Below are 27,444 nucleotides of genomic sequence, written 5' to 3'. Positions count from 1 at the left end.
GAGGTATATTTTAAGAAAGAGTACTATGGTTTGCCAGAAGCTGGGAATGGGAGACAGGAAATGGATCACTTAATGTTTACCTGTTCTGTTCATTCCCTCTGAAGCACCTGGCATTGGCCATTGTTGGAAGACAGGATACTGGGCTAGAAGGACCATTGGTCTGACTCAGTATGGCCGTTCTTATGTTCTTATGGTTTAATGGACTGAGCACAACCCTGACAGCTGAGAACTTTCTAATCGAAGATGTGAAATGGATTTTTTCTGTGGCCATAGCAAGTCATTTAATGTCTCTGTGCCTGTTTCCTCATCTGTAAATGATTCTTGATTATAGTGCTGGAGGAATGCTAGGCACACCACAAATACTATGTATTATTTCCTTAGTTCACAGGGTTTGAGAAGGCTCAGATTACATTTGCCAAATGGTATATGAGTGCTAAGTTTTATTATTGTATATACAAGCATGAGGTCAAATCCTGATGTCCTGACTCAGTTTTTACCAAGGCCTTGTAGTGCTAAGAACTGTACAAAACAAGTTTAAAAAAAAAAAAAAGGAATGGCATTGTGCCTATTCAGCACACAGAGAAGAAGAGAAATCACAAACATGCCTGCAATATGGTTCATTCTGGGTCGAGATTCAGCCCTTGAAAGTTACACAGTGAACTCTACATTTCAAACCAGACAAGGGTCTGGAGATATAATGAATTTGCTCCCTGCCCAGTATTACTGGAAGGCAGATGTTGGTGTTTAATATGTAAAAGGTCATTTATTACACACTTCTGCCTCTGAGAAATATTGGAGAGACACTTAATGAGAAAGCAGTACATGCAGAGCTATGAGATCATTGTATAGGGGAGTATCATTGGTGAGAGTTAAATTGGGGTCTCCGTCTTTCCAAAGCAGCATGTGCATTGTCATCAGCCTGAAAGTGCAATTCAATCCAGCATGCAGTTTTCTCATACTAAATCACCATTGGTGTGTATCATACTACACAGATTACTTATGACTTTAGTCTATTTCTGCGTCGAGGTCAATAGTTGGATGCAAAGCCCATTGTGAGTGGCTGGTGTGACAGATATGGCAATTTCCTGAAATATCCTTGACAAACCTTGTTGAATTATGGTTAAGTATTTTAGAAGTTCACTGTATTAAAAATGCAAATGTTGATGTATTATTGTAGGATTGTATGTAACATCTCTAGGATGTAAAACCTGGGAAGTGTTAAGAGCTTCATAAGACTATTTGAAACAGTGTCCTCAGCCTTTTTAAGCTTCATCCTGAGAAGAGGACCTGTCTGCTGATCACCTGTTACACGAGGACAAGATCAGAGGCCCAAATTGTATAAAGGAGGGACCCACAAATTCATGAGGGGATTCTCAGATTCAGGGAGGCTGGTTCTGAGCTAACAGCTGTCATGAACTTGGATCACAGAAAAACCCCTTGGTGGGGTTTGAAGGTCTGATCACTAACCAAAGCCCTTGTTGGAGTTGGGATGATCTCTGATAATACTGTTAGCACGTATGTAGGTTCTTGATTGCTTTAATATGTTTTCTGTGGAATGGTTTCACCTTAACAATATATGTGCTTACTTAGAAAGAGCTGTGTGCTAATTTGTAACTGTGGGCAACAACGCTGTTCATCAGCCTTCAAAGAGTAAGCAAAGCACAGACACTGGCTGTTTAGGCAGTCTGTCTTGCTGGAGATATCACACTGTAGGCAGAGAGTCATGCAGCCTGGAGAAACTCCATTCAGGAGGGAGAGATGTGGGTCTCTACCCAAGAGAGATGATCACTGAGGAGCTGAGTGCCTAGGGCAGGTGCCCTTGCTGAATGTGGAGAGGGAATACAGGTGCAGTTGCCCTGAACTGTGACAGCTGGTTTACAAGAGAAGTTAGAATTTTTCAGCTGGAACCCCAGTGGGTCACATCGAGGTCACTTTGCTTTTTTTAGTGTTTTACCTAACTCACAAATCTTCAAATATTACAACATTCCCCACCACACACCATTGCCTCCAGAGTATTTCAAGTGGGGTATGTGACAAATGGATATTGTCTCACAGTGTTATTTATAGGTTGCTGCAATTGTACTTCTGGGGCCTTAAAGCCTTTTTAAAAGACAAGCCCCGACCCTCAGAAATTCACAATCGAAGAGCCTAACCCTCAGAGGTGCTGATCACCAGCTTCACCAAGAATTGAATCCCCCTCACAGTATCCAATTCTCATGGCTTGATTCTGCTCCCACTGGAGTCGGTGCCAAAACTTCCACTCCTTCAGTGAGGCTGGAGAGGAAGGGATTGTGGGATCATGCTGGTACAGGGCATTGTTCCCAAGCTCTTCGCTTGGGAGAGGGCTGCAGAAGATAAGTTACCACTGGGCATTCTGGCTTTCATCAGGAGTCAAAGAGACAGTCAAAGAGCTTAAGGCCAAACCATCTAGTCTGACCTCCTGTGTATCACAGACTACCAACACCACCCGGCACCCACATATTAAATCCAACATCCAGACTTAGGCCAAAGTATTACAGCCCTCAGGAGAATAAACTGTAGACTGTGAATCTATTGAGTGCCATTAAGCAGAGAACAAGAGGGAATGTGGTGCTCCCTTGCTTCATCCCCTTTCACTCTTCCCTTCCTTCATATACAATGATGGAGAAAAAGGAGAGTAACTTGGAGAGAAAATAAAAAAGGTGGAGTCTAGATAGAGAGAAGAGGGAGTGGATTTGTTGGGAAAGTGTGGGAAGTAAATATGAGGGGAATGTGGGTTAATGAGAAGGGGAAGAGACTGAGGAGCAGGAAGGAGAAAGAAAAATAAAAAGACATTCTTAGGGATGAGAAAGTCATAGTATCAACCACTTCATTCCTTCAGGAATAAAAACTCCATAAGGGAGAGAGTTGCCATGGTCAGTTATAAAGATAAGACAACACAAAGCTTAGCAAAACTGTAGTAGATTGAGGGTTTCCATTTTTACTGGCATAAATTTAAAGTTATGCCTGCTGTATTGTAAAGATATTCCAGATCCTCAGTCAATGGAGCGATCTATGCCGATTTACAACAGCTCAGGATCTAGCCCTCGTTAGTTATTCCAGGTTGGAGTTCTCAAAAATTTGACATCTGGCACAACAGACGTACAAGAAATGCAGCGAAGCACCACTAGTATCTTTCACAGGATTTGCTGAGGTTCATACATTTCATAGGGCTGGACTTGATGCATTGACTTGGATCCTGCTAGAAAAATTCCACTGCATTGCTTTTTCCTCTTCTTGCTATTTGGGCTGGCATGCCTGTGAAATTAAGACATTCTCCTTTAGTGCAATATACAATATAAGGCTGCATTGGGTTTGTAATAGACCCCATGAAATTGAAAGCAAAGTAAGAACAGAATATTTACAAAGGACTGATCTATAAAAAGGAAAATAAGGACAACCTGAGAATCATAGACCGGTCAGCTCGACTTTGGTACCTTTGGCACAAATATGGAGCAATAGATAATGCAGCAAATAATCAATCAATTTGTAAGCACCTAGAAAATATTAAGATAAGTAACAGTCAACATGGATTTGTCAAGAGCATATTATGTCAAACCAACCTAATAGCCTTTGACAGGGTAACACACCTTGTGGAGGATGGGAGAAAAGAGTGGATGTGATATATCTCGACTTTAGTCAGGCTTTTGATACTGTGTAACATGATCTTATTATAAGCAAACTAGGGAAATATAGCCTATATGAGCCCACTATGAGGTGGCTGCACATCTCCTTGGAAAACCATACCCAGAGAGTAATTATCACTGGTTCAAACTGCAAGGACATATTGAGTTGGGTCCTGCAGGAATCTTCATGGATCTGGTTCTACTCAATATCTTCAAAAATTATTTGGATAATGGCATGGGGAGTACACTTATAAAGTTTGTGGATAATACCAAGCTGGGAGGGGTTGCAAATGCTTTGGAAGGTAGGATTAGAATTCAAAATGATCTTGACGAACTGGAGAAACTGGTCTGCTATAACTTGGATGAAATTCAATAAGGAAAAATGCAAAGTACTGCAGGTAGGAAGGAATAATCAAATGCACAAATAAAAAGTGAGAAATGACTGCCTAGGAAGGAGTACTGCAGAAAAGCATCTGAGTTTTATAGTGCATCACAAACTAAATGAGTCAACAATGTAACATTGTTGCAAAGAAAGCGAACATCATTCTGGGCTGTTTTAGCAAGAGTATAGTAATCAAGGCAAAAGAAGTAATTCTTCCACTCTATTCAGTATTGATCAGGCCTCAACTGGAGTACTGTGTCCAGTTCTGGGCACCACGCTTTGGGGAAGACGTTGAGAAATTGGAGAAAATCCAGAGGAGAGCAACAAAAATGATTAAAGATCTAGAAAACATGACCAATGAGGAAAAAGTGAAAAAAATGGCTTTGTTTAATCTGGAGAAGAGAAAACTGAGACGGGGCATGTTTCAAGTACATAAAAGTTAATAAATTGTTCTCCCTATCCACTGAGGACAGGGCAAGAAATAACAGGCTTAAATTGCAGCAAGAGAGATGTAGGTTAGACATTAGGAAAGAGCTTCCTGTCAGTGTTGTTAAGCACTGGAACTAATTATGTACGGAGGTTGTGGAATCCACGTGATTGGAGGTTTTTAAGGGCAGGTTAGCCAAACACCTCGTCAGGGATGTTCTAGATAATACTTAGTCCAGCTTCAGTGCAGGGGACTGGACTAGATGACCTACTGAGGCCCCTTCTAGTCCAACATTGCTATGATTCCATGATTGCACCAGCTGAAAGATCAAAAATTTGCTTTTGAAATGTTAATGATCACAGCTATTGGAAACACCGAAGCACTGCATTCAAAATATTTGTTGGAATGTTCTGTTCCTCCCGGGGGGGCTACCAGTTGGACAGAGGTGGCTTGAAACAACTTGGAGAGGACTCCTAAAGGGTCCACAGACTGGGAACACAGCAGGAGAGGCGTGCTAGGAGAAATATCTCAGGAGACAGATTTTTTTTTTAAAGTGCTGCGTTGCTGCCCTAACTGATCAGGACAAAAAGGTGTACGTGGAGCTAAGCACAACTCCCGGGCTGCCATTTTGGCACTTCAGAAAATCACTGAAGCACTGAGACTGCAGTGAACAGCATTAGCAGGATAGTTCCCACCAGCATTTCTGACACTTTATTCACCACAGCACTGGGTTAGAGTGGCTCTGGTTTTAGAAGATTGCAAGGGCTAATATGGGGACGCTAGTACACCAGGGTGAAATTCATTTCTATCCAGCAGGATAGGATAAGGATTTATGCACTATGTAAGACCCATGTTAAGGGCATAAATGGGATGTGGGCTTTGCAGGCCCTCAGCATTGGGGTGAATTTCCACCCCAAATACAGAGTAAAGGAGAATTTTAATTGAGGTAATTACAAAACCAACATCAGATAAAAATACTAAACTTTCCCTAGAAAGGTGCCCTCTATTTAAAGAGGTGCCTGGCAGTGTTTTAGGATATAAAAGATGTCCCTGGTTTTGGATTTGATTCCCACTGTCAGTTTGGCATGCACGTATGTAAGCAAAGTTCATGTCAGCAGTGCTCTAGGCACCAAGAGCAGCTCTTCTGAATCATATTCTGGCTAGAAATAGAAGAATGTAATTTGGCAGAAGGTGACTCTGCATCTGAAAATGAATGACTCATCATATGTCTCCTGCTTTAATCAGCAGGTCTCCCAGCTCTGCTTTTTAAGCGCGCAGTTATGGATCTGAGAACCACTGCAAGAGGGGAGGAGGTGCACTGCCTGCATGTTAATGGATGGAGACATCATGTCTGTATAGGACAGCAACAGGCATAATATCTCCCACGGCACTTCAAATTCTCTCAGGGCATTTTAGGGAGCTCAGCCATCAGTGGCCCTTGTTCTCTTTCTCCGCCAGTGTGCAGAAGGGTGAGATTGTAACTATAGGTATCAGCCCAGGTCTGAGCACATCCCACATTCTAAGCGAACACCTGAGGATGTCTGCAGCTCTCTCCACTCCATCCCCCAGGAGGGGGTTGTATTTGTTGTGTTTAACCTCCCTTCACTCTACTCAGCCATGCCCCCTGCTGAGGTATGGAGTGCTTCTGGCAGCACCAGCACTCCCTCCCTCCTTGAGTTCATGAGAAACAAATACACCTCTACCCTGATATAACACTCTCCTCGGGAGCCAAAAAAATCGTACCACATTACAGGTGAAACTGCGTTATATCAAACTTGTTTTGATCCACCGGAGTGCGCAGCCCTGTTCCCCCTCCCCCCCGGAGCGCTGCTTTACCGTGTTATATCCAAATTCGTGTTATATTGGGTCACGTTATATCGGTGTAGAGGTGTAATCGTATCCTGGCTACCCCCTGCACAAGCAACCATCATGTGGCCCTAAGGAGACACTGGGTTTGCTCCATAGGGAACAGTACAACATCAGCACCTACTTCCTCCTGCCATATTGTACATAGCTTTTCATCCACACGATCTAGGAACGCCGTGTGGGCACCACGTCGCCTTCTGTGTCTCTAGGAATAGAATAATAAAGATTAATTAGAGCAATTAAATGACACACAGGGCATGAGAATGCTCCTATGGTCTTTGATGGGAGGATTGAAGAACCAGAATCTCAGACATACTTACTCATCTGAATCAGGGAATAGGGCATCCAAATGTCTATTTAGGCACATTTGTATGTGAAATCACCTTATTTGCTTGTGCAAATATTACAAGTATTACTTTTAAATAGCAAAACTATTGCTTCAAATAGATTTGGTACAGATGATCTAATGTTTCTCATCATTACACAAGAGGACAACTTCATAACTCGGGGCATCTGCTACCTATACAATATCTGTGTTCAATACAATCTCCATTAACATTAATGGGAGTTGAGTGCATGCACTGGGAGCAGAGATCCTTTTATGTTTAGAGACATTTTAGCTTTAAGTGCTTGGTTTATGTTTCTAAGCCTTCCCAATATCATTCCCTCCCCCACACCTTCGGAAATAGTCAATGTCTTGCACAGGGAATATGACACCCCCCCTCACCCCAGTAATGAACTTCCTTCCACATGGTCCCCCTAGCAGTTTGAAGATATAAGGGTATGTGTCATTGTCATGTGCTGTATTGTATAATTTAACATTAAGGGCTTAATTTTCAAAGCAACCCCAAGATAATTATCCTTCCAATTCCCACCATGATCAGTGGGAGTCCCACACCTAACCCCCCCACCAAGTACAAACTACATCCAGGGATGGGGAAGAACCCGACAATCCATCTACTGAGTCTCCTAAACTTTCCAGCAGCCTGGTGCCCTCATTAGCTGCATCAAAACTACCTACAAAGTACCTAAGGGCCTGATCTGAAGCCCACTGGAGTCCAACAGAGAGGCAGGGAGCTTGGCTCAAGGTTCAACTAACCGTAAATGAAGCAGACTTCGGTGGCCAAGGGTTCTTTGGCAGAATTAGCCTGGATTCCCATTTGCATTCACAAGGCTTGTAAGTAATGAATCTCCCCTTGGTGTCCTTTTGCTTGTCTTTCAATGGCTGAAGTCCATGAACTGAAGAAGTTAATTAAACAACATGCTAGCAGTTATAAAACAGGCAGTCTGTGCTCTGGAGTTATATCTTACATCACTATCACCAGGAGCTCTAGGATCATCGGTGTTTGGAGAGCCGTAAGCCAATGGAAGTTTGGGAGAGCGTCCCAGAAAGAGGAGTGTATGAAATGCATAAATGCATAACCCTTGTGAACTCCCTGCCTGTCCCATTGCTGTAAATGTTTGATGATATTAATGTTTTACTGTACAGGGTATAGATGTATGGTAGCCATAACTATTGTATAATTGATGACAAGAAACATGTGACTTGAGAGCTATGGCAATTACAGTAAGAGCACTCTTCCCATGTTCCATCTGCTTAATATAAGATAGCACAAGCTAACTCTGGGCAGAGTCTGCATAAGGAAGAGCACATACATTGAGTTCAAATCCACAGATGGCAAATTCTAAGCCTCAGCTGTGCCATGCAATTATGGCTCTGCATTAGAAGCGTGTGGAGCTGCAGTGCCCCTGGGGAATTCCTCCCTGAACTTCCCCACATGCAGGCACCTGCAGCTATCCATCTCCAGGGAGTCAGCTTGCACTCCTTCTGGGCAGGCCTCATTCAGAGGGCTGGTATTGAGGAGCAGAGAAGCCTGGCCCTGCTTCCTCACTGCACTCGGGGGTTGTGGATGCCCCTGCAGGGTGGAGAAGAAGGATCAATCCCTGTGCTCCCCCAAGGGCAGAGACTGCAGTTGTGCCTGTCTATTATGCAGACCATGCAAGTGATTCAAAGATCTCTTGTGCCCTCTCCCCCGCCACACACTTTCACATGGGTCAGGCACAATCTGGCTCTAACAGTGAAATCTGGCTGATTTAGGAAACTCTATCTACAGTAAATATATGTCTAGAAGCAATTTATCCATCTGCTATTACTTTCATGCATGAATGCTACTCCCACACCCCCAATCCAGTGATCTAGGATGAGGACCTGACCCTGCCCTCATGAGGTATTCTGAGACAATGAGATGATGTGCATGAGTCAGGTCTGTGCGACACGTCTCATATGTTAATTATGGGAATAAACTTTAATTTGTATACTAATTGTCCAAACATATTGGCATTCAGTGCCTTATGCTTCATTTGAGGCTACTTAACCTCCCCTAAGGTCATTTACTGCACAGCCATATTCCTACCCTCTGAAGTTACCACATCAATAGCTAACTTCTACAGTACAATGAGTTTGCATGCCAACAAAGACTTACTTGCATTTAAATGTTGAGATTTGAACTTTAAATTGAAAGGGTCTCTGGAGTAACTTGTCACAAAGTCTGGTATATTAGTTTCATACTGCACAAGACAAGGGAACATTGCAATGTCAGACATGTCATCATACTAAAACCAAGAGTCAGAGAAGTCCTTATGTGCTGAAATTAGATAAAGGGCAAGATATACCAGTACATCAAAATAGCTTTAATGGCTTTTCAATTCATAAAACAAAAGATTTAGGGTTAGATCTCCAGCTGGCTAAATTGGTATAGTGCCATTGACTTCAATGGCTCTACACCAGCTAAACATCTGGTCATTAGCTTATTTGCCCAGAGATAAACTCTTTGAGGTAGGAACCATCTTTATATTCTGTTCATACAGCATCTAGCACAGTGGGATCCCGGTCCATGGGTGGGGCTCCTAAGCACTACCACAGTATAATTAATAATAGCAGTGCAGCATTTTTCCACAGAAGGGAGTCCAGGTCCTAAAACAACTAAGGATGAGGAGGTCTTGGAGTCAATACGTTGAGCTCTCTGTACAGAGGGAGTACTTAGGACCATCCTCCATCAACCCCATTTAGTTGACCTAAGGAGCATCATGAATAGACATCTTGTACTAGAGCTGGTCAGGGATTTTTCAAACAAAATGTTTTTTTTCAATCAAAGAACGCTGGTTCATTGAAACCCAAAACGTTTTGCAGAAATGTATTAATTTCAATGCAACTTTCTCAGGTCCAAGATGGGGTTTCTGATCATGGCAAATTTTGAAACATCTCTGTTTTGTCAATTTTCAAATTTTCAAAGAATGGGAAACTGTTTCCCACGCTGCTGTAATCTGTATTCCAGTGAGCATGTTTAAGGGAATCCTGTTGCTGGAGAACTAAGACTTGCTAGAAACAATGCTCGAACAAAGTAGCCAAGGAGCTTCAAAGAGATGCTTTATTCGAAAGGATGTATTTAGTAAAAAGGACTCTGGGTTCCAAATAGACTAGATTTAAAATAAAATAAAACAAACAAAATGTCCTGGAATTTGCAACAAGAGGGCATGAAGATAGCTGATGGTTAGCAGCTTTTGTCTGAATTAATAACCTTTCTCCAAACAGAGTCCTCATGTGCATAGGACAAGATTTGGCCCAAATAAAGTGGACTTAGAAGTCTGCAGGGAAAAGAGACTTTCATTAGGGTGAGCTCTTTCACCTAATTTTGGAGATCCGTGGAAAGCAATGCTAGAAAGGGAATAAGAACATTTCCTTGTTGAAGCCCTGCTTCCAGTTGGATTGCTGGCATGGTTGACTGGGCAGTTGCACACAACAAGAATGAGTTCCTAGGTGTGCTTGCCAAGGGGAGCAATCAGGAAAAGACATTTAAACACACACACACACACACACACACACACACACACACACACACACACAGGGCTTTAAAGGAGGGAAGGGTAGCTTCTTGTCTCAGTGACCCCTGGGCAGTGGAGTTTATAATTATGGTCAGAGTAATCACTGTCACAGGGAATGGGGCATTGTGGGATAGCTGCTGAAGGACTGTTAGGGTAGACACATCCCACAGTTTGTATCCTGGCACTGCATTGACTTCAGTAGGTTGACCACGTCTCTATGCCATTCAGGGACATGATTTTACAACATCGCTGTAATGGGATATTTATGTCGTCCAGAGACAAATTTGAGTGCACAAGTAGGTTGATACAGGGTGACTTACATCGACCTATCTTTGTAGGGTACACCAGGGCCTTAGATAGAAACACAAACCAAATTCACAAGTTTCTCAGACCTCCACAAGCTGTAATGGATATAAACATACCCGTGTCTAGGCAATGACATCCTGGTCAGATTACAAATGAGTGATCCAGTATTTTGGAAGAAAATTGGTAACCACAAGGTTTAGTGGTGTCTGGGTTAATGATCTGTATAAGTTATGGGGACATTATGCCTTGGTTAACTGGACATGTGAAAACTGAAATGGTGAGGGCTTGTGCAGCAGAAATAGTCCCAGGGCCAAATTCAGAGATCACCTAAATGGCGGTGTAAACGACAGGCTGGTAATTTGATGAAAGCAGATGTGAAACTATGAACTGATGGAATGTAGTGTAATATACACACCAGTGGGTCAGAATGGAGGACAGCAGAAAGAGCTATTAATAGGAGTATGACGTTAACTCTATTAGCGGCACCTGCTTTCTAATCCTATGGGGCCCAATTCTGCCTTCAGTTACAGGGTACAACTCCCACTGATTTCTGATTACCTGAGCTTTCAGTGTGTAAAAAAGGCACCAAATGAAAGCCATTTACATCCACTTACTATCATATAATCTGCATCAACATTTACCTCACCTCTGAATTTTGTACCTTGTTCTTTTGTCTCAGAACCTGTCAACACTGGAGGTTTTGAGACCAATATAACTACATCCCTGCAAATTTTTAATGTAGATGCACTGCACTGGTGTAAAAAAGTGACTTGCACTAATGTTGCTTACCTCATTACCAAACTCGTGCAGCTACATCAATGCACAAGGCCTAACCATCCTGATCCAAGGAAACAGCAGAACAGGGTGCAAATGTGGCTTTAAACCACTAAAACAGCTCTTCACCAGTTTATGCTGGTCTGATTCTGCCATGGCTTAAAGGCAGCTTTGCCCTGATGGCAATGCACAAAGCAGCCCTGACCCAGGGGAGAACCTGGGACTGAGATTCTAAGGGCTTGTCTTCATGGAGATTTTTACTGGTATAATTATGTCAGTATAATTGTGCCTGTAAAATTCCCTAGGCAGACAAGCCCTTCGTATCTCTCAAACTTGCATCACTATCCAGAAAAATTTTCTAGGACTTACTAGACTTGTGCAGTTTGTTTGCCAGTTGGCTGCAACTGTGGTGGTATGATAAAGTTTAGCCAATTGGGGTATGTCTACACAGCAGCTGGGAGAGCGATTCCCAGCATGGATACACAGACATGCACTAGCTCTGCTCCCGTTAGTGCACTAAAAATAGCAGCATGGCCATGACAACACAGGCAGTGGCTGCCTGAGTATAATTCCCCGCAAACCCCTGGGCACAGACTCAGGTGGCTAGCCTGAGCCACTGCCCATGCCGCCACAGCCACACTATAACATTTTGAACCCACTAACTTGAGTGGGATTAGCATGTGTACATCTACCTGAGGGTATGTCTACACTACGAAATTAGTTCGAATTTATAGAAGCCGGTTTTATTGAAATCGGTTGTATACAGCCGATTGTGTATGTCCACACAATAAAATGCTCTAGGTGCTCTAGTCGGCAGACCGCGTCCACAGTACGAGGCTAGCGTCGACTTCCGGAGCATTGCACTATGGGTAGCTATCCCACAGCTATCCCACAGTTCCCGCAGTCTCTGCCGCCCCTTGGAATTCTGGGTTGAGATCCCAATGCCCGGATGATGCAAAACAGTGTCGCGGGCGGTTCTGGGTACATGTCGTCAGGCCCCTCCCTCCCCCGTCACAGCAACGGCAGACAATAGATTCGCGCCTTTTTATCTGGGTTACCTGGGTTACCTGTGCAGACAACATGGAGCCCGCTCAGCACAGCTGAGCTCACCATCACCATATGTCCTCTGGGTGCCGGCAGACGTGGGACTGCATTGCTACACAGCAGCAGCTGCTAACTGCCTTTTGGCGGTAGACGGTGCAGTAGACTGGTAGCCTTCATCGGCGATCTGGGTGCTGGCAGCCGTGGGGCTTGCCTTTTGGCAGTAAATGGTGTATTATGACTGTTAGCCGGCCTATTACAAGTCGGGTCATCGCACGTTAGCAGAGTCTTCCCTGAGCAGCAGCTCGTACAATAGGCCTGAAGACCATCGTCATACACCGCCCAGTATTTGCTGCCAAGCACCCAGAAAGATGCCGAGGGCTATCAGTCACGCTGCACCGTCGTCTTAAGATGTAAAAAATAGATTTTCTCTGTATTCATTTGCTTCCCCCTCCCTCCGTCAACAGGGTTTTCAGTTTAATCTTTGGGGGGGACCAGTCTGTGACAGTTGTTTGTGTCTCTCCCTGATGCACAGCCACCGTTCTTTATTTTAATTCCCTGTGCCTGTACGCCATGTCGTCACTCGGCCCCCCTCCCTCCTTCCCCTAGGCCGTCAGATACTACGTTTGCGCCACAGCTCGAGCCGAGAAGCGGTTCGCGCCTTTTCTTTGAATTCTGGGTTGAGATCCCAATGCCCGGATGATGCAAAACAGTGTCGCGGGCGGTTCTGGGTACATGTCGTCAGGCCCCTCCCCCCTCGTCACAGCAACGGCAGACAATAGATTCACGCCTTTTTACCTGGGTTACCTGTGCAGACAACATACCACGGCAAGCATGGAGCCCGCTCAGCTCAGCTGAGCTCACCGTCACCATATGTCCTCTGGGTGCCGGCAGACGTGGGACTGCATTGCTACACAGCAGCAGCTGCTAACTGCCTTTTGGCGGTAGACGGTGTAGCATGAGTGATAGCCGTGGGGCTGGCAGCCGTAGTGCTGCATTGCACCAGCCCCTTGCAGGCGATGGTATATTATGACTGGTACCCGTCGTCGTCGTACTGGTATGGCTGTCAATCATGGCCACCTGGGCAGACATGCTACTGTTTCGATGATGACGGTTACCAGTCATAATATACTATTTTCTGCCAATTGCCCAATATTGTCTGCTAAGCACCCAGAAGAGGCCGAGGGCGATGCTGGGTGCTGGCGGACGTGGGGCTGGCAGACGTGGGGCTGCATTGCTACACAGCAGCAGCCCCTTGCCTTTTGGCAGATGATGGCATATTATGATTGGTACCCGTCATCGTCATACTGGTATGGCTGTCACTCATGCTGCAGCGTCGGCTGCCACCTTAAGATGTAAAAAATAGATTTGTTCTGTGTTCATTTGCTTCCCCTTCCTCCGTGAAATCAACGGCCTGCTAAGCCCAGGGTTTCCAGTTTAATCTTTGGGGGGACCATTCTGTGTGACAGTTGTTTGTGTTTCTCCCTGTTCCTGTACCTGTACGCCATGTCGTCATTCGGCCCTCCCTCCCTCCCGCCCTCCTTCTCCTGGTCCATCAGATACTACTTTCGCGCCTTTTTTCTGACCAGGCGCCATAGCTAGCACTGGGATCATGGAGCCCGCTCAGATCACCGCGGCAATTATGAGCACTATGAACACCACGCGCATTGTCCTGGAGTACATGCAGAGCCAGAACATGCCAAGGCGAAACCCGGACCAGGCGAGGAGGCGATTGCAGCGCGGCGACGAGAGTGATGAGGAAATTGACATGGCCATAGACCTCTCACAAGGCACAGGCCCCAGCAATGTGGAAATCATGGTGTTACTGGGGCAGGTTGATACCGTGGAACGCCGATTCTGGGCCCGGGAAACAAGCACAGACTGGTGGGACCGCATCGTGCTGCAGGTATGGGACGATTCCCAGTGGCTGCGAAACTTTCGCATGCGTAAGGGCACTTTCATGGAACTTTGTGACTTGCTTTCCCCTGCCCTGAAACGCCAGGATACCAAGATGAGAGCAGCCCTCACAGTTGAGAAGCGAGTGGCAATAGCCCTGTGGAAGCTTGCAACGCCAGACAGCTACCGGTCAGTCGGGAATCAATTTGGAGTGGGCAAATCTACTGTGGGGGCTGCTGTGATCCAATTTGCCAGGGCAATGAAAGACCTGGTGATAGCAAGGGTAGTGACTCTGGGCAACGTGCAGTCAATAGTGGATGGTTTTGCTGAAATGGGATTCCCAAACTGTGGCGGGGCCATAGACGGAACCCATATCCCTATCTTGTCACCAGAGCACCAAGCCACCGACTACATAAACCGCAAGGGGTACTTTTCAATGCTGCTGCAAGCCCTGGTGGATCACAAGGGACGTTTCACCAACATCAACGTGGGATGGCCGGGAAAGGTACATGATGCTCGCGTCTTCAGGAACTCTGCTCTGTTTCGAAAGCTGGAGGAAGGGACTTTCTTCCCGGACCAGAAAGTGACCATTGGGGATGTTGAAATGCCTATCGTGATCCTTGGGGACCCAGCCTACCCCTTAATGCCATGGCTCATGAAGCCATACACAGGCAGCCTGGACAGGAGTCAGGACCTGTTCAACTACAGGCTGAGCAAGTGCCGAATGGTGGTGGAATGTGCATTTGGACGTTTAAAAGCGCGCTGGCGCAGCTTACTGACTCGCTCAGACCTCAGCGAAAAGAATATCCCCATTGTTATTGCTGCTTGCTGTGCGCTCCACAATATCTGTGAGAGTAAGGGGGAGACATTTATGGCGGGGTGGGAGGTTGAGGCAACTCGCCTGGCCGCTGATTACGCGCAGCCAGACACCAGGGCGGTTAGAGGAGCACAGCAGGGCGCGGTGCGCATCAGAGAAGCTTTGAAAACGAGTTTTGTGACTGGCCAGGCTACTGTGTGAAACTTCTGTTTGTTTCTCCTTGATGAACCCTCCAACCCCCCCCCCCGACCCGGTTCACTCTACTTCCCTGTAAACCAACCACCCCACCCCACCCTCCCCTCCCCTCCCGCTTGCAGAGGCAATAAAGTCATTGTTTTTTCACATTCATGCATTCTTTATTAGTTCCTTACAGAGGTAGGGGGATAATTGCCAAGGTAGCAGGGATGGGTGGGGGAGGAGGGATGGAAAAGGACACACTGCATTTTAAAACTTTAACTCTTATTGAAGCCCAGCCTTCTGATGCTTGGGCGATCATCTGGGGTGGAGTGACTGGGTGGACGGAGGCCCCCCCACCGTGTTCTTGGGCGTCTGGGTGACGAGGCTATGGAACTTGGGGAGGAGGGCTGTTGGTTACACAGGGGCTGTAGCGGCGGTCTCTGCTCCTGCTGCCTTTCCTGCAACTCAACCATACGCTCGAGCATATCACTTTGATGCTCCAGCAGACGGAGCATTGCCTCTTGCCGTCTGTCTGCAAGCTGACGCCACCTATCGTCTTCAGCCCGCCACCTCTCCTCTCGTTCATGTTGGACTTTTCTCATCTCCGACATTGACTGCCTCCACGCATTCTGCTGTGCTCTATCAGCGTGGGAGGACATCTGCAGCTCCGTGAACATCTCGTCCCTCGTCTTACGTTTTCTCTTTCTAATGTTCACGAGCCTCTGCGAAGGAGAAACATTTGCAGCTGGTGGAGGAGAAGGGAGAGGTGGTTAAAAAAGACACATTTTAGGGAACAATGGGTACACTCTTTCATTACAAGGTCGCATATTTCGGCTTGCAGGCAGCCATCGTAGGCCACAGTGTTTTGGCTTATTTAACCTTCTTAACATGCGGGAAAGGTTGCAAACAGCAGCGCATTTCCCATCTCAAGGATGAATTGGGTTGTCCATTTAAAATGGGGTTTCAATGTAAAAGGAGGGGGCTGCGGTTTCCCGGTTAACATGCGGCACAAACACAAGTAAACCCCCCCCCACACACACACACACACGATTCTCTGGGATGATCACTTCACCCCTCCCCCCCACCGCGTGGTTAACAGCGGGGAACATTTCTGGTCCGAATAGCAGGAACGGGCGCCTCTGAATGTCCCCCTTAATAAAATCACCCCATTTCAACCAGGAGAGCTTTCTGGAGATGTCCCTGGAGGATTTCCGCTCCATCCCCATACACGTTAACAGACTTGCTTGCTTTTTTTTGTAATGTTTACAAATATTTACAAAGTTACACTCACCAGAGGTCTCCTGTGTGCCCTGAGGGTCTTGGGTGAGTTCGGGGGTTACTGGTTCCAGGTCCAGTGTCACAAACATATCCTGGCTGTTGGGGAAACCGGTTTCTCCGCTTCCTTGCTGCTGTGAGCTACCTACAGTACCTCCATCGTCATCTTCCTCGTTCCCCGAACCGTCTTCCCTGTGTGTTTCTCCAGTGAGAGAGTCATAGCACACGGTTGGGGTAGTGGTGGCTGCACCCCCTAGGATCGCATGCAGCTCCGCGTAGTAGCGGCAAGTTTGCGGCTCTGCCCCGGACCTTCCGTTTGCTTCTCTGGCTTTGTGGTAGGCTTGCCTTAGCTCCTTAATTTTCACGCGGCACTGCTGTGTGTCCCTGTTATGGCCTCGGTCCTTCATGGCCTTGGAGATCTTTTCTAATACTTTTCCATTTCTTTTACTGCTACGGAGTTCAGCTATCACTGCTTCATCTCCCCATATGGCGAGCAGATCTCGTACCTCCCGTTCGGTCCATTCTGGAGCTCTTTTGCGATCCTGGGAGGACTCTATGACGGTTACCTGTGCTGATGAGCTCTGCGTGGTCACCTGTGCTCTCCACGCTGGGCAAACAGGAAATGAAATTCAAACCTTCGCGGGTCTTTTCCTGTCTACCTGGTCAGTGCATCTGAGTTGAGAGCGCTGTCCAGAGCGGTCACAATGAAGCACTGTGGGATAGCTCCCGGAGGCCAATAACATCGAATTCCGTCCACACTACCCCAATTCCGACCCGCAAAGGCCGGTTTTATCGCTAATCCCCTCGTCGGAGGTGGTGTAAAGAAACCGGTTTAAAGGGCCCTTTAAGTCGAAAGAAAGGGCCTCGTTGTGTGGACGTGTCCAGGCTTAATTTGGTTTAACGCTGCTAAAGTCGACCTAAACCCGTAGTGTAGACCAGGCCTGAGCTAGCAATCACCCCTCCCCACACCCGCTGTGTAAACATACCAGTTCTTACTTTGTAATGAAAGAGGTGCCGGGGCTCAAGCAATTTTTTTTACATTCATAACAGATGCAGCAAGCCCAGAGGTGCCGGGGCTATGAACTGCCAAGCGCTAGAGGGGCTGGGACTCAGCCCTGGCAAGCTTACTGGCACAAGTTAAGCACTGAAACATACCCTTAGACGCTTAGTTCTGCATTCCTCAGACTGTTAGAGTGGGGAATCATCACTCCCCCTGGACCTGATCCTGATCCTGAAGCCAAAGGGTGCTGAGGATACTTATCTCTTAGCAGGAGCTGACTCTCCGTGCAAGGTTGGAATCAGGGTGGCCGGGTGCATATGTTTTCTGTCTGTCAGTGGCAGAGGCAGAGATGTGAGGAAAAAGCCTTCCTCTCTGAAGTATTTAGTTGAAGGAAAAAAGTTAATGGAAATCAGTTTTTCACTAGGATTCCTGTAGAATGAAGGTGCTGAATCACAAGGTGATTTCCCTTGAGACAGCATTCAGTTAGACAATGTTCCTTTGCCAACAAGAAGGGACTGAAGCCAGGTCTACACTACAGACTTCTGCCAGCACAACTGTGTTGGTCAGGGGAGCTCCGTGACTGTCAAAGCCCCCACTGTAGATGCAGCTATACTGGCAAAGCTGTGTTTTCACCAGTCTAGCTTGTTTCGCTCATGGGTGGTGCTTTAAGTATGCTGGCACAAACTGTAGCTTTGCCGATATAGTTGTGTCTACCCTAGGAGCACTTTGCTGGCAGTAGAGACTATTTAAAAAATAAACGATACAGAACATTTGAGGCGTCAGTTATTGGTCATTACTTAAATACACCTAGTGTAGACATGGGCCTGAGAATCAGCTTTCAGTTAATCTGAATAAACACAAAGAATAGGGAGATAAATTCCCATGAAAGCAATTTGGCAAAGGAATTTGGCCCTGGGTTATAGCTGTGACTGAAAGAAAGTGGAGAAAACGTATGTATTGTTTTCCTGATAAATGTGACCTATCAAAGAAAACAACAGGGGTCTATGCTGCTTTTTTTGGTTTCTTTGTTAATTATAACAAAGGTTTAAAAGTTTGTTTTGGAGGGAGGGGGAGGAAGTTGCTGTTTTCACCTTAGAAATCTTCTATTTTTCCTGGTTAATTTTTTCCACACTCCTAGCTGACGTAGCTATCTGACAAAACTTTGTAGTGTAGACAAGGCCTTAATCTCACCTGTTGAAGCCATTCCACTTGGTATAAAATACTTGAATAGACCTTAGGTCATCCGCACCACCACAATGTCTGGTTTGTGATTGACATTTCAACCTCTAGGTGAATCTAGCCTGAACAACTGAAATGATTCATTTCTACATTTCTTTTTTTGTTTTGACCAAAGCAATTGGCCAAAATTGACATGAATTCACAAAATGTTTCAGTAGACCTGAATCTGCGGGCTTTTTTTTTTTTTTGGGTCGGGGGGGGGGGGGAAGGGAGAGTTTTGGTTGAAAATTTTCACCCCATTCTACTATATTGCAAATAAATAATAAATACAAATAATAAATGTGAGAATAAGCTTTCCCCTCCAGTTAGTTGGGCAATTCAGACACTGCTGTTGGAGACCAGACATTGCAGCCAGTAAGGAGGAAAAATCATAAGGTAAGGGGGAATGAATTAGTCATGAACTAGTCATATTCATATTTTTTTATTTTAATCTCTTATGCAAAATTCATGAAGAGCTCCAAAAAGCTAGATTCATCAGGGAACCCCTGTGCTTCCAACAAAGCTTTTCAGAGACTATTTTTTTCTTAATTATAGCTTGTATCCAACTGGGTGCAGCAAAGTTAGATGTTAACCACTCTACTTCCTTGTTTGGTCAAAGTTTTTGTTGCAAGAGTGACATCTAGTGGGCCTATGTGGTGAGTGGTGTAGCCATGTCGGTCCAAGGATATTAGAGAGGGAAGGTTGGTGAGGTAATATCTTTTATTGGACCAACTTTTGCTAGTGAGAGAGACACAAACTTACACACAACTCTTCTTCACCTTGTCTCTCTCACCAACAGAGGTTGGTCCAATAAAAGATATTACCTCACCCACCTTGTCTATCTAGTGGCCTAAAAAGTTAATTATCATGGATTTTATGGCTAATGAGAGAGAAATTGCTTCAAATAGTCTAGGGGTAGGTCTACACAGCATTTTGGAGCAAGCCTCCCAGCCTGGGTCGACTGCATTGGCCACTGTCGGAAGACAAGATACTGGGCTAGATGGGCCTTTGGTCTGACCCAGCATAGCCGTTTCTTATGTTCCTATGTGCTAGCACTCTAAAAATAAGTGTGTAGACGGTGCTTTGAAGTTGCGACTCAGGCTCTGACACCTAGGGAGAGGGGTGGGCTTCAGAGCCCAAGCTGCAACTTCAAAGCGCACACTATACATGAGCGGTAACTTGAACCCCACCAGGCCAAGTCTGTTGACCTTGGCTGGGAGGCTTGTTCCCACTCACTCCAAAGTCCTGTGTAGACGTACCACTATGGCATACTCTTACATACCTTACCTGCCTAAAATCATGTGGTTTGGGATCTTGGTATATGCCAGTCTTATATTTTCCATTCTCCACAAACATTATATCCACTTCATATGAGCCCACGTGTGGAAACCTTGTGACAATCTTGGGCAACTCTTTCTTCCTTTCCGAAGCAGTGTGGAACTGGCTGGTCTTTATCTTTGGCAGCTGTTGCTTAGTCTCAGTGCTATTGGCCTTCTTCAAATCTTCCTTTTCCTTTTCTAGTGGTTTTCGTGAAGGCCTGGAAGATTTATAGAATTTGTAGCTAAAATCAGGAGGCTGCTTTTGCCATATATCTCTCTGCGGGGTGGCTCGGAGCTGCTGCACAAAACTTTGATTCTGTGCAAAGGCCAAATCCAGGCATGCAGAAAATTTGATTTGTCTTTCAAAAGAGAAGGTGGGCTGTCTGCCTTTGTAGCTAGTGGTGAGCATTATGGGATTTTTCCTCACAGGTATTTTAACCCCTAGAAAAAAAATGCATCTGATTAATGATTGTTTTGCATGGGTTTAGCACTGACTACATATCCGGTGCTGCACAGTATTATTGTAGTTAAGATAAATGAATGTCTGTAAAACTTTGTACTTCATTACATTTCATTCAATATCAGTATTTAGATTAATAATATCATTGGGTGGTTATAGCTGGGAACAGGGGAAGGATGATTTTGTAGTTATGGCACCAAACTGGGACTCTGGAGCTGGGTTCAACTTCTTGCTCCACCAGAGATTCTATTCCATTCTACATAGGTTCCTATACCTCACTCAATCACCGTAGTATCTGCATTGCCCTGGATGAGTCCCATAGGCCTCAATTCTGTAAGCTGATCTGAACAGGTGAACCCTTAAGCCCACTTACAGCCCCATTAAAGTGAACTGGATATGAGTAAGGTTAAGATTTTGTCATGGTTATTTTTAGTAAACGTCACAGACAAGTCACAGACAATAAACAAACAAACAAAAAAAATCACAGAAGCCTGTACCTGACTTTTGCTAAAAATATCCATGACAAAATGGGTAGGATCGAGTCCAGGGCGCGGCTGGGAGTTCCAGGGCGGTGGCTGGGAGCTGAAGAGGACAGCTGAGCACTCTGAAGTCCTACCAGTGCCATTGGCGGCTCAGAGCTGTGAACCCCGACCCCCTGCGGAAGATGGGAGCTCCAGGATCTCCCCACTGCCTGCGGCGACTGGGAGCCCTGGGACCACTGCTGGCTAACAGCTCCAGCCCCGCCGCCCAGGGACTGAAGTGGAAAATGTCACAGAGGTCTCTGGAAGTCATGGATTCCGTGACTTCTGTGACCTCTGTGACATAATCGTAGCTTTAGGTATGAGCACAGGGATCTGTCTGTACATGTCAGCTTGTAAGATCAGGATTTTGATCTTTCTGTGCCTCAGTTCCCCATCTTTAGAATGGAGATAGTAGTGCTGCCCGTCTCCCACCATTTGTTTTTCTGGTCTATTTAGGACTTGTCTAGACAAACAGCATGTGGCAAGCTGGGATGTAAGTCTACAGCACGGTAGCCTAGTGTTGCCAAGTGTCCAGTTTTCGATTGGCACACCCAAGTCGAAAAGGAACCCTGGTGGCTCCATCAGCACTGCTGATCAGGCGTTAAAAGTCCGGTTGGCAGTGCAGTGAGGCTGGCAGGCTCCCTGCCCAGCTTTGTGGGCTCCCAGGAAGCTGCCGGCATGTCCGGCTCCTAGGTGTAGGGGCGGCCACGGGGGCTCCATGCACTTCCCCTGCCCCGAGCGCCGGCTCCGCAGCAACCATGGGCCAGGAAGCAATTGGCCTACAAGCCAGAGGGACATGCAAGCTGCTTCTGGGAGCAGCCTGAGGTAAGCGCTACCCTGAGCCTGCACACCTGACCCCCTCCTGCATCACAAGCCGCTGCCCCAGCCCTGAGCCCCCTCCTGCACTCCAAACCCCTCATCCCAGGCACCACCCCAGAGCCTGCACCCCCAGTCAGAGCCTGCATCCCCTCCCTCTGAACCCCTCAACCCCAGCCCAGAGCCCCTTCCTACACCCCAAGCCCTTCATCCCCAGCCCCACCCCAGAGCGCTCATCCCCTTCCACACCCCAACCACCTGCTCCAGCCAGGAGCCCCCTCCCACACTCCAAAACCCTTGGCTCTAGCCCCCAGCCTGGAGCCCCCTCCTGCACCCCCAGCCCTCACCTCCTCAACTCCTTCCCCACCCCAACCTCCAGCCCAGAGCCCCCTCCAGCACCCTGAACCCCTCATTTCCGGCTCCAGCCCGGAGCCTGCACCCCCCAGCCCAGAGCCCATGCCCCCTCCCACACCCCATGCCCTGCCTATGATCGGAGCCCCTTCCCACACGATGAACCCTTCGGCCCCACTCCGCAGTCCAGAGCCCCTTCCTGAACCCCAAACACCTCATCCTCGGGCCCACCCCAGAGCCTGCATCCCCAGCCAGAACCTTCACCCCCTCCTGTACCCCAACCCCCTGTCCCAGCCCGGTGAAAATGAGCAAGTGAAGGTGGAAGGGGGAGAGTGAGCGACGGAGGGAGGGGGGATGGAGAGAGCGGGGGTGGGGCCTAGGAAAAGGGGCAGGGCCTCAGGGAAGGGGCAGGGCAAGGTGTTCTGTTTTCTGTGATTAGAAAGTTGGCAACCCTATACTAGCCTTGCCACATACTTAGGGCCGACGAGAGGGGGGAAGCTGGTACAAATTACCGGTGCTCGGCAGTCTGGAAGGGGGCCCGGGGTATGGCTTCCCCCACCCTCGTCGGCCCTGTTTAGCCGGTCTGCCCTTGCTGGGGGGCCCGAAAATTTTTTTTCACCGGGGCCCGAACCCTCTCTCGGCGGCCCTGCACATACTAACTCTCCATGGGGACCCTAGGGCGTATTGACCTACTCCTGTTTCAAAGCAGATTGAAGCACACTAAGGCCTTGGCTACACTTACCCGCTAGTTCGACGGCTGGAAATCGAACTTCTGGGTTCGACTTATCGCGTCTAGTCTGGACGTGATAAGTCGAGCCCGGAAGTGCTCGCCGTCGACTGCGGTACTCCAGCTCGCCGAGAGGAGTACCGCGGAGTCGACGGGGGAGCCTGCCTGCCGCGTGTGGACCAAGGTAAGTTCGAACTAATTCGAACTAAGGTACTTCGAACTTCAGCTACGTTATTCACGTAGCTGAAGTTGCGTACCTTAGTTCGAATTAGGGGGGTAGTGTAGACCAAGCCTAAGGAACTTTTACTACTTAGCAGCAATGTCCACTCAGACAGTTATTGCGTGGCATGGCAGTGCACTGTAGATTTATAGCCCAGCTTGCCATGCACTACCTGTTCATTTAGACAAGCCCTTGGATTGTAGGTTCTTCAGGGCAGACTCTGTCTCTTGGTATGTGTGCATACATCACCCAGCACAATGGAGCCTTGATGTCAGCTAGGACCTGTAGGCAGAGTTGGTGGAGTTTTACACCGACTTTGATCAAGTATAAATGACTACATTAAGTGCAAGGCTGAGAAGAATCAAGCCAATGGCCACATTCTCCATCCTGCTTGGTGCAGGAACAGAACTGGGGGCAGGATACAGGCGGCTTTTGTGCCATCTTTGTGATTCTCCACATTCTTGGATCTGCCCACACTGCACTGCTCCGATTTATACCCAGCTGCAATGTCCATCTAGAAACCGTTGCATCAGCCAAGGATAGCTAGTGTGTAACTGATCCTCTTATAGACCCCTTACACCACTGAAGCGACATTAATCGGATGACGGGCAATAGTGAATTTATCCCAGTCTCCCTAGTTACATACTGCTTGGTTCAATCCACAGAGGAATTCCCATTGATCTCAGAGACAGTTGTATAGCTAATTTCCTTTTCTTTTTACATTGTATTTTTAAAAGTAGTTTTTAATGAATTCCTGGAGTCTCAGGCAAAGTTTTGTAAAACTGCATTTGAGTTTAATGGCATTACATCAGGGACTTGGCTAACATATTAGGATACCAGTAAATCATAATGTTAAGATTCCCCTCTCCCCCTTCTTTCATATTACTAAGGAAGCTTACATAAAAACTGGAACCTTACTGCTTAGCTGTTCATCTGCTCTTGCTACTTATTATTTATCTCTTTGAAGTTATAATCTTCTTCTATGACATCACAGTCAGTTACTGTGGACATATCTGCATGAAATCACAGAGGATTATGAGTAGAGAATGGCCCAAGTGAAAACACCAGAGCTGAACCCCCACCTCAAAATCTTTGGAGGCCATTTGACATCTGAAGCCAGGTCAGAATTTTACAGGTAGTATGCATTTAGATTTGAACTCCAGAACTGAACATCTGCAAAGTCAATTCAGAGTGACTTGAGCCCATTCTCAGGACCCTATCTGCATTAAGGAAATTCATAAATATGCTGTGCCAGTTTTGGTTTATGCTGATGTGGCTTCAGTGGATAACCTATAAGAGCAAAATTGTACCAGCAAAAGTCATGCTCTGCGCTAGTGCAGCCCTATGCATTAGGAGGTTTTCACCAGTGTAAATCTCCAACGTAGATTTCCTTAATGTAGACATTGCCCAATTACAACTTCAAGTGAAGGATAAGTAGCGGGGCCAGATGAATTCCCAAGCAATTAAGGTTTCATCTTAACATAAGGAAGCATTAGGAAGTGGGGTAAGAGAAATTCCTAGACTCCAACATCTGGAGTGGTCTCATTGCAGGTTCCAGTGGACAGGTTCATATTCATTTCAATGCAGGATTGGGTCTCAGATTTATGTCCTGACCACAAGCAAATTATCCTCAGAATATCAAACACTCATCATGAAGCAACTCCTGACCCAAGTGCACAACCTAGGTACCCAGTGCTGGGCTTGGGAGATTACTGGAGGCTTGGGCTGAAGAATCCTAGCATCAGGCCACGAGCCAGCAGCATTGCTGCTTCTTCAGGCCTGCAACAGCCCTTGCAACTTTTGCTTCCTCCACTTTGCAGGGCAAATGGAAAGAGATTTATACATTTAAAAGGCCAGAAGGGACCATTGTGATCATCTAGTCTGACTTCCTGTATAACACAAGCCATAGAATTTCCCCAAAATAATTATTTTGAACGAGAGCATTTCTGAAATCAAGATTGGATTTTTTTTGTCACTGATGAAGAATCCACTATGTTCCTTGCTAAGTTGTTTCAATGGTTAGTTATCCTCCCTGTTAAAAGTTCGCACCTTATTTCCAGTCTCAATTTCTCTAGCTTCAAACTTCCAGCCATTTGGACTTTATTATACCTTAGTCTGCCACATTGAAGAGCTCATTATCAAATATTTGTCCCCATGTAGATACTTATAATCAGGTCAAACCTTAACCTTCTCTTTGTTAAGGTAAATAAATCAAGCTCCTTGAGTTTATCACTTTAAGGCAGTGTTTCTCAATGACTAATCCGTGGACCAGCACCAGTCCCTGAGATCTTCCTGATATAGGATTTAGGAAGGCAGCAAGCCAGTCCCTGGTCTCAATAAGGTTGAGAAACATTGCTTTAAGGCATGTTTTATAATCCTTTAATCATTCTTGTGGCTCTTCTTTGAATCCTTTCCAACTGATCAACATCCTTGAATTGTGAGCACCAGAATGGATACAGCATTCCAGCAGAGGTCACACTACTGCCAAACACAGAGGTAAAAATAACCACTCTACTCCTACTCAAGATTCCCCTATGATCACATTAGCTCTTTTGGGCATAGTATCACACTGGGAGCTCATGTTCAGCTGATTATCCACTACGTCCCCCCAAAATGTTTTTCAGAGTCACTGCTTCCCAGGATAGAAACCCCTATCTTGTAAGTATGGCCTAGATTCTTTGTTCCTAGTTGAATACATTTACATTTAACCATATTAAAAATGCATATTGTTTGCTTGCGGTCAGTTTACGAAGCAATCCAGATCACTTTGCATCAGTGACCTGTCCTCTTCATTTACCACTCCTCCAATCTTTGTGATCTCTGCAAACTATCACTGATGATTTTATGTTTTCTTCAGGTCATTAACGATGTTGAATAGCATAGGGCCAAGAACCAATCCATGTAAGACCCCAATAGAAACACACCCACTTGATGATAGTTGCCCATTTACAATTACATTATGAGACCTATCAGTTAGCCAGTGTTTAATCCATTTAATGTGTGCCATATTAGTTTTGCATAATTCTAGTTTTTTAAATTTAAATATCATGTGGTACTTTGTCAAATGCCTTACAGAAGTCTAAATATTGGATATCACTATTGCCTTTATCAAACTTATAATCTCTTCAAAAATATCAAGTTAGTTTGACAAGATCTATTTTCCACAAACCAATGTTGATTGGCATTAATCATATTTCCCTCCTTTAATTCTTGATTAAAGAAGTCTTATTTCAGCTGCTCCATTATCTTGCCCATTATCAATGTAGGACCGACAGGCCTATTATTTATCAGGTCATCTCATTCTACCCGTTTTAAATACTGGCACAACATTAGCTTTCTTCCAGTCTACTGGAACTTCCCCAGGGCACCAAGACCTATTGAAAAAATCAGCATTGATGGTTCAGCAAGCTCTTCAGTCAGCTCTTTTAAAACACTTGAATGCAATTTATCCACACCTGCTAATTTAAAAATGTCTAAATGCTGTTTAGGATACTCATGAGTTATTATTGGAACAGCAAGAGCATCCTCATATGATGATTACATCATCTGGCTGTTTTCCGAACACAGAATAGAAATATTTATAGAACCCTTCTGCCCTTTCTGCATTATTATTGATAATTCTACCATTACCATCTAGAAAAAGGATGCAGATTGTCATGGCTCTACTGACCCTGTTCCTCAACCAGTCTTCCTTGTCCCCTCACAACAAGGCCTTATGGTAGTCAGGAGGTTTGCAACCCCTCTGGTGGGCTCCCAGAGTCCTGCCCAATAGAACTGCAGGCAGGCAGGCCCCATGGGAAGAGAAACAAGGAGGAGAATAGATAATTTGCCTCCTGGTGAGCAACCATCATGTATATTTCACTTGTTTTTAATACTTAACAAAATTCTCCCTAGAATATTCATTTACTTAGAACTGTCTCCTTGTGTATTACAGCCACAGACTGTTTCTAGGTCCTGTTTTTCAGCTTTAATTGGGCAAAAATGAAGAGGTTGGGATTATCCATAAACTTCACCAAAGAAACAGTCATCACGCTTACCCTATCGGCTCTGTAGAGTCTGCACTCTTGATTTACGGTGCATATTTTAGTAGTTTAGAAACAGACACACTTAATCGCTGGGTGCACACAGATTCATACATGTGGTGGCAACCACAAAAGCAGCCCCAAAGAGAAGCATTTAACAGAAGAGGTTAAGAGACACCACTCACCACTCTGTAAAGTCAGGTTTCTCTGCCCAGCTTCACGTGTTGTATCACACAGCCGGGCTTCTCTTCTCTACAGTGCTAGGGGACGCTGAGCAAAGAGATGAACTCACAGCACATGTTT

The 27,444-nt window shown here is 45.9% G+C and overlaps 1 protein-coding gene across 2 annotated transcripts; it reads right to left on the bottom strand.

Annotated features, from left to right (window-relative positions):
* Positions 1–153: 153 nt before the first annotated feature.
* On the bottom strand, positions 154–27,444 carry LOC117872261. 2 transcript variants are annotated; one of them, XM_034760540.1, is made up of 6 exons: positions 27,327–27,444; positions 19,993–20,465; positions 8,803–8,887; positions 7,419–7,558; positions 6,444–6,524; positions 154–3,276 (listed from the first exon to the last, which is right to left on the bottom strand). In XM_034760540.1, the coding sequence occupies exons 2-6, from the start codon at positions 20,431–20,433 to the stop codon at positions 3,259–3,261; spliced, it is 765 nt and encodes a 254-aa protein (XP_034616431.1). In that variant the 5' UTR covers positions 20,434–20,465; positions 27,327–27,444; the 3' UTR covers positions 154–3,258. The 2 variants fall into 2 exon arrangements, with proteins under 2 accessions (XP_034616431.1, XP_034616430.1); XM_034760539.1 differs by lacking the exon at positions 154–3,276 and having other exon boundaries at positions 6,277–6,524.

Source organism: Trachemys scripta, chromosome 2 (assembly GCF_013100865.1).
Source record: "Trachemys scripta elegans isolate TJP31775 chromosome 2, CAS_Tse_1.0, whole genome shotgun sequence".
Taxonomy (NCBI): Eukaryota; Metazoa; Chordata; order Testudines; family Emydidae; genus Trachemys; species Trachemys scripta.
The sequence above is the reverse complement of the archived record's forward strand: the minus strand, read 5'-3'. Positions and strand labels throughout refer to the sequence as shown.

Bases quoted from the DNA above. Each gene is read 5' to 3' on its own strand.
- LOC117872261 (XM_034760539.1), bottom strand. From the start codon at position 20,433: ATGCTCACCACTAGCTACAAAGGCAGACAGCCCACCTTCTCTTTTGAA. The intron at 8,888-19,992 runs GTAAGGTATGTA...TGTCTTGTGCAG, and splicing joins AACCACATGATTTTAGGCAG to TATGAAACTAATATACCAGA. The intron at 7,559-8,802 runs GTAAGTCTTTGT...TAACTTCTTCAG, and splicing joins ATCTCAACATTTAAATGCAA to TTCATGGACTTCAGCCATTG.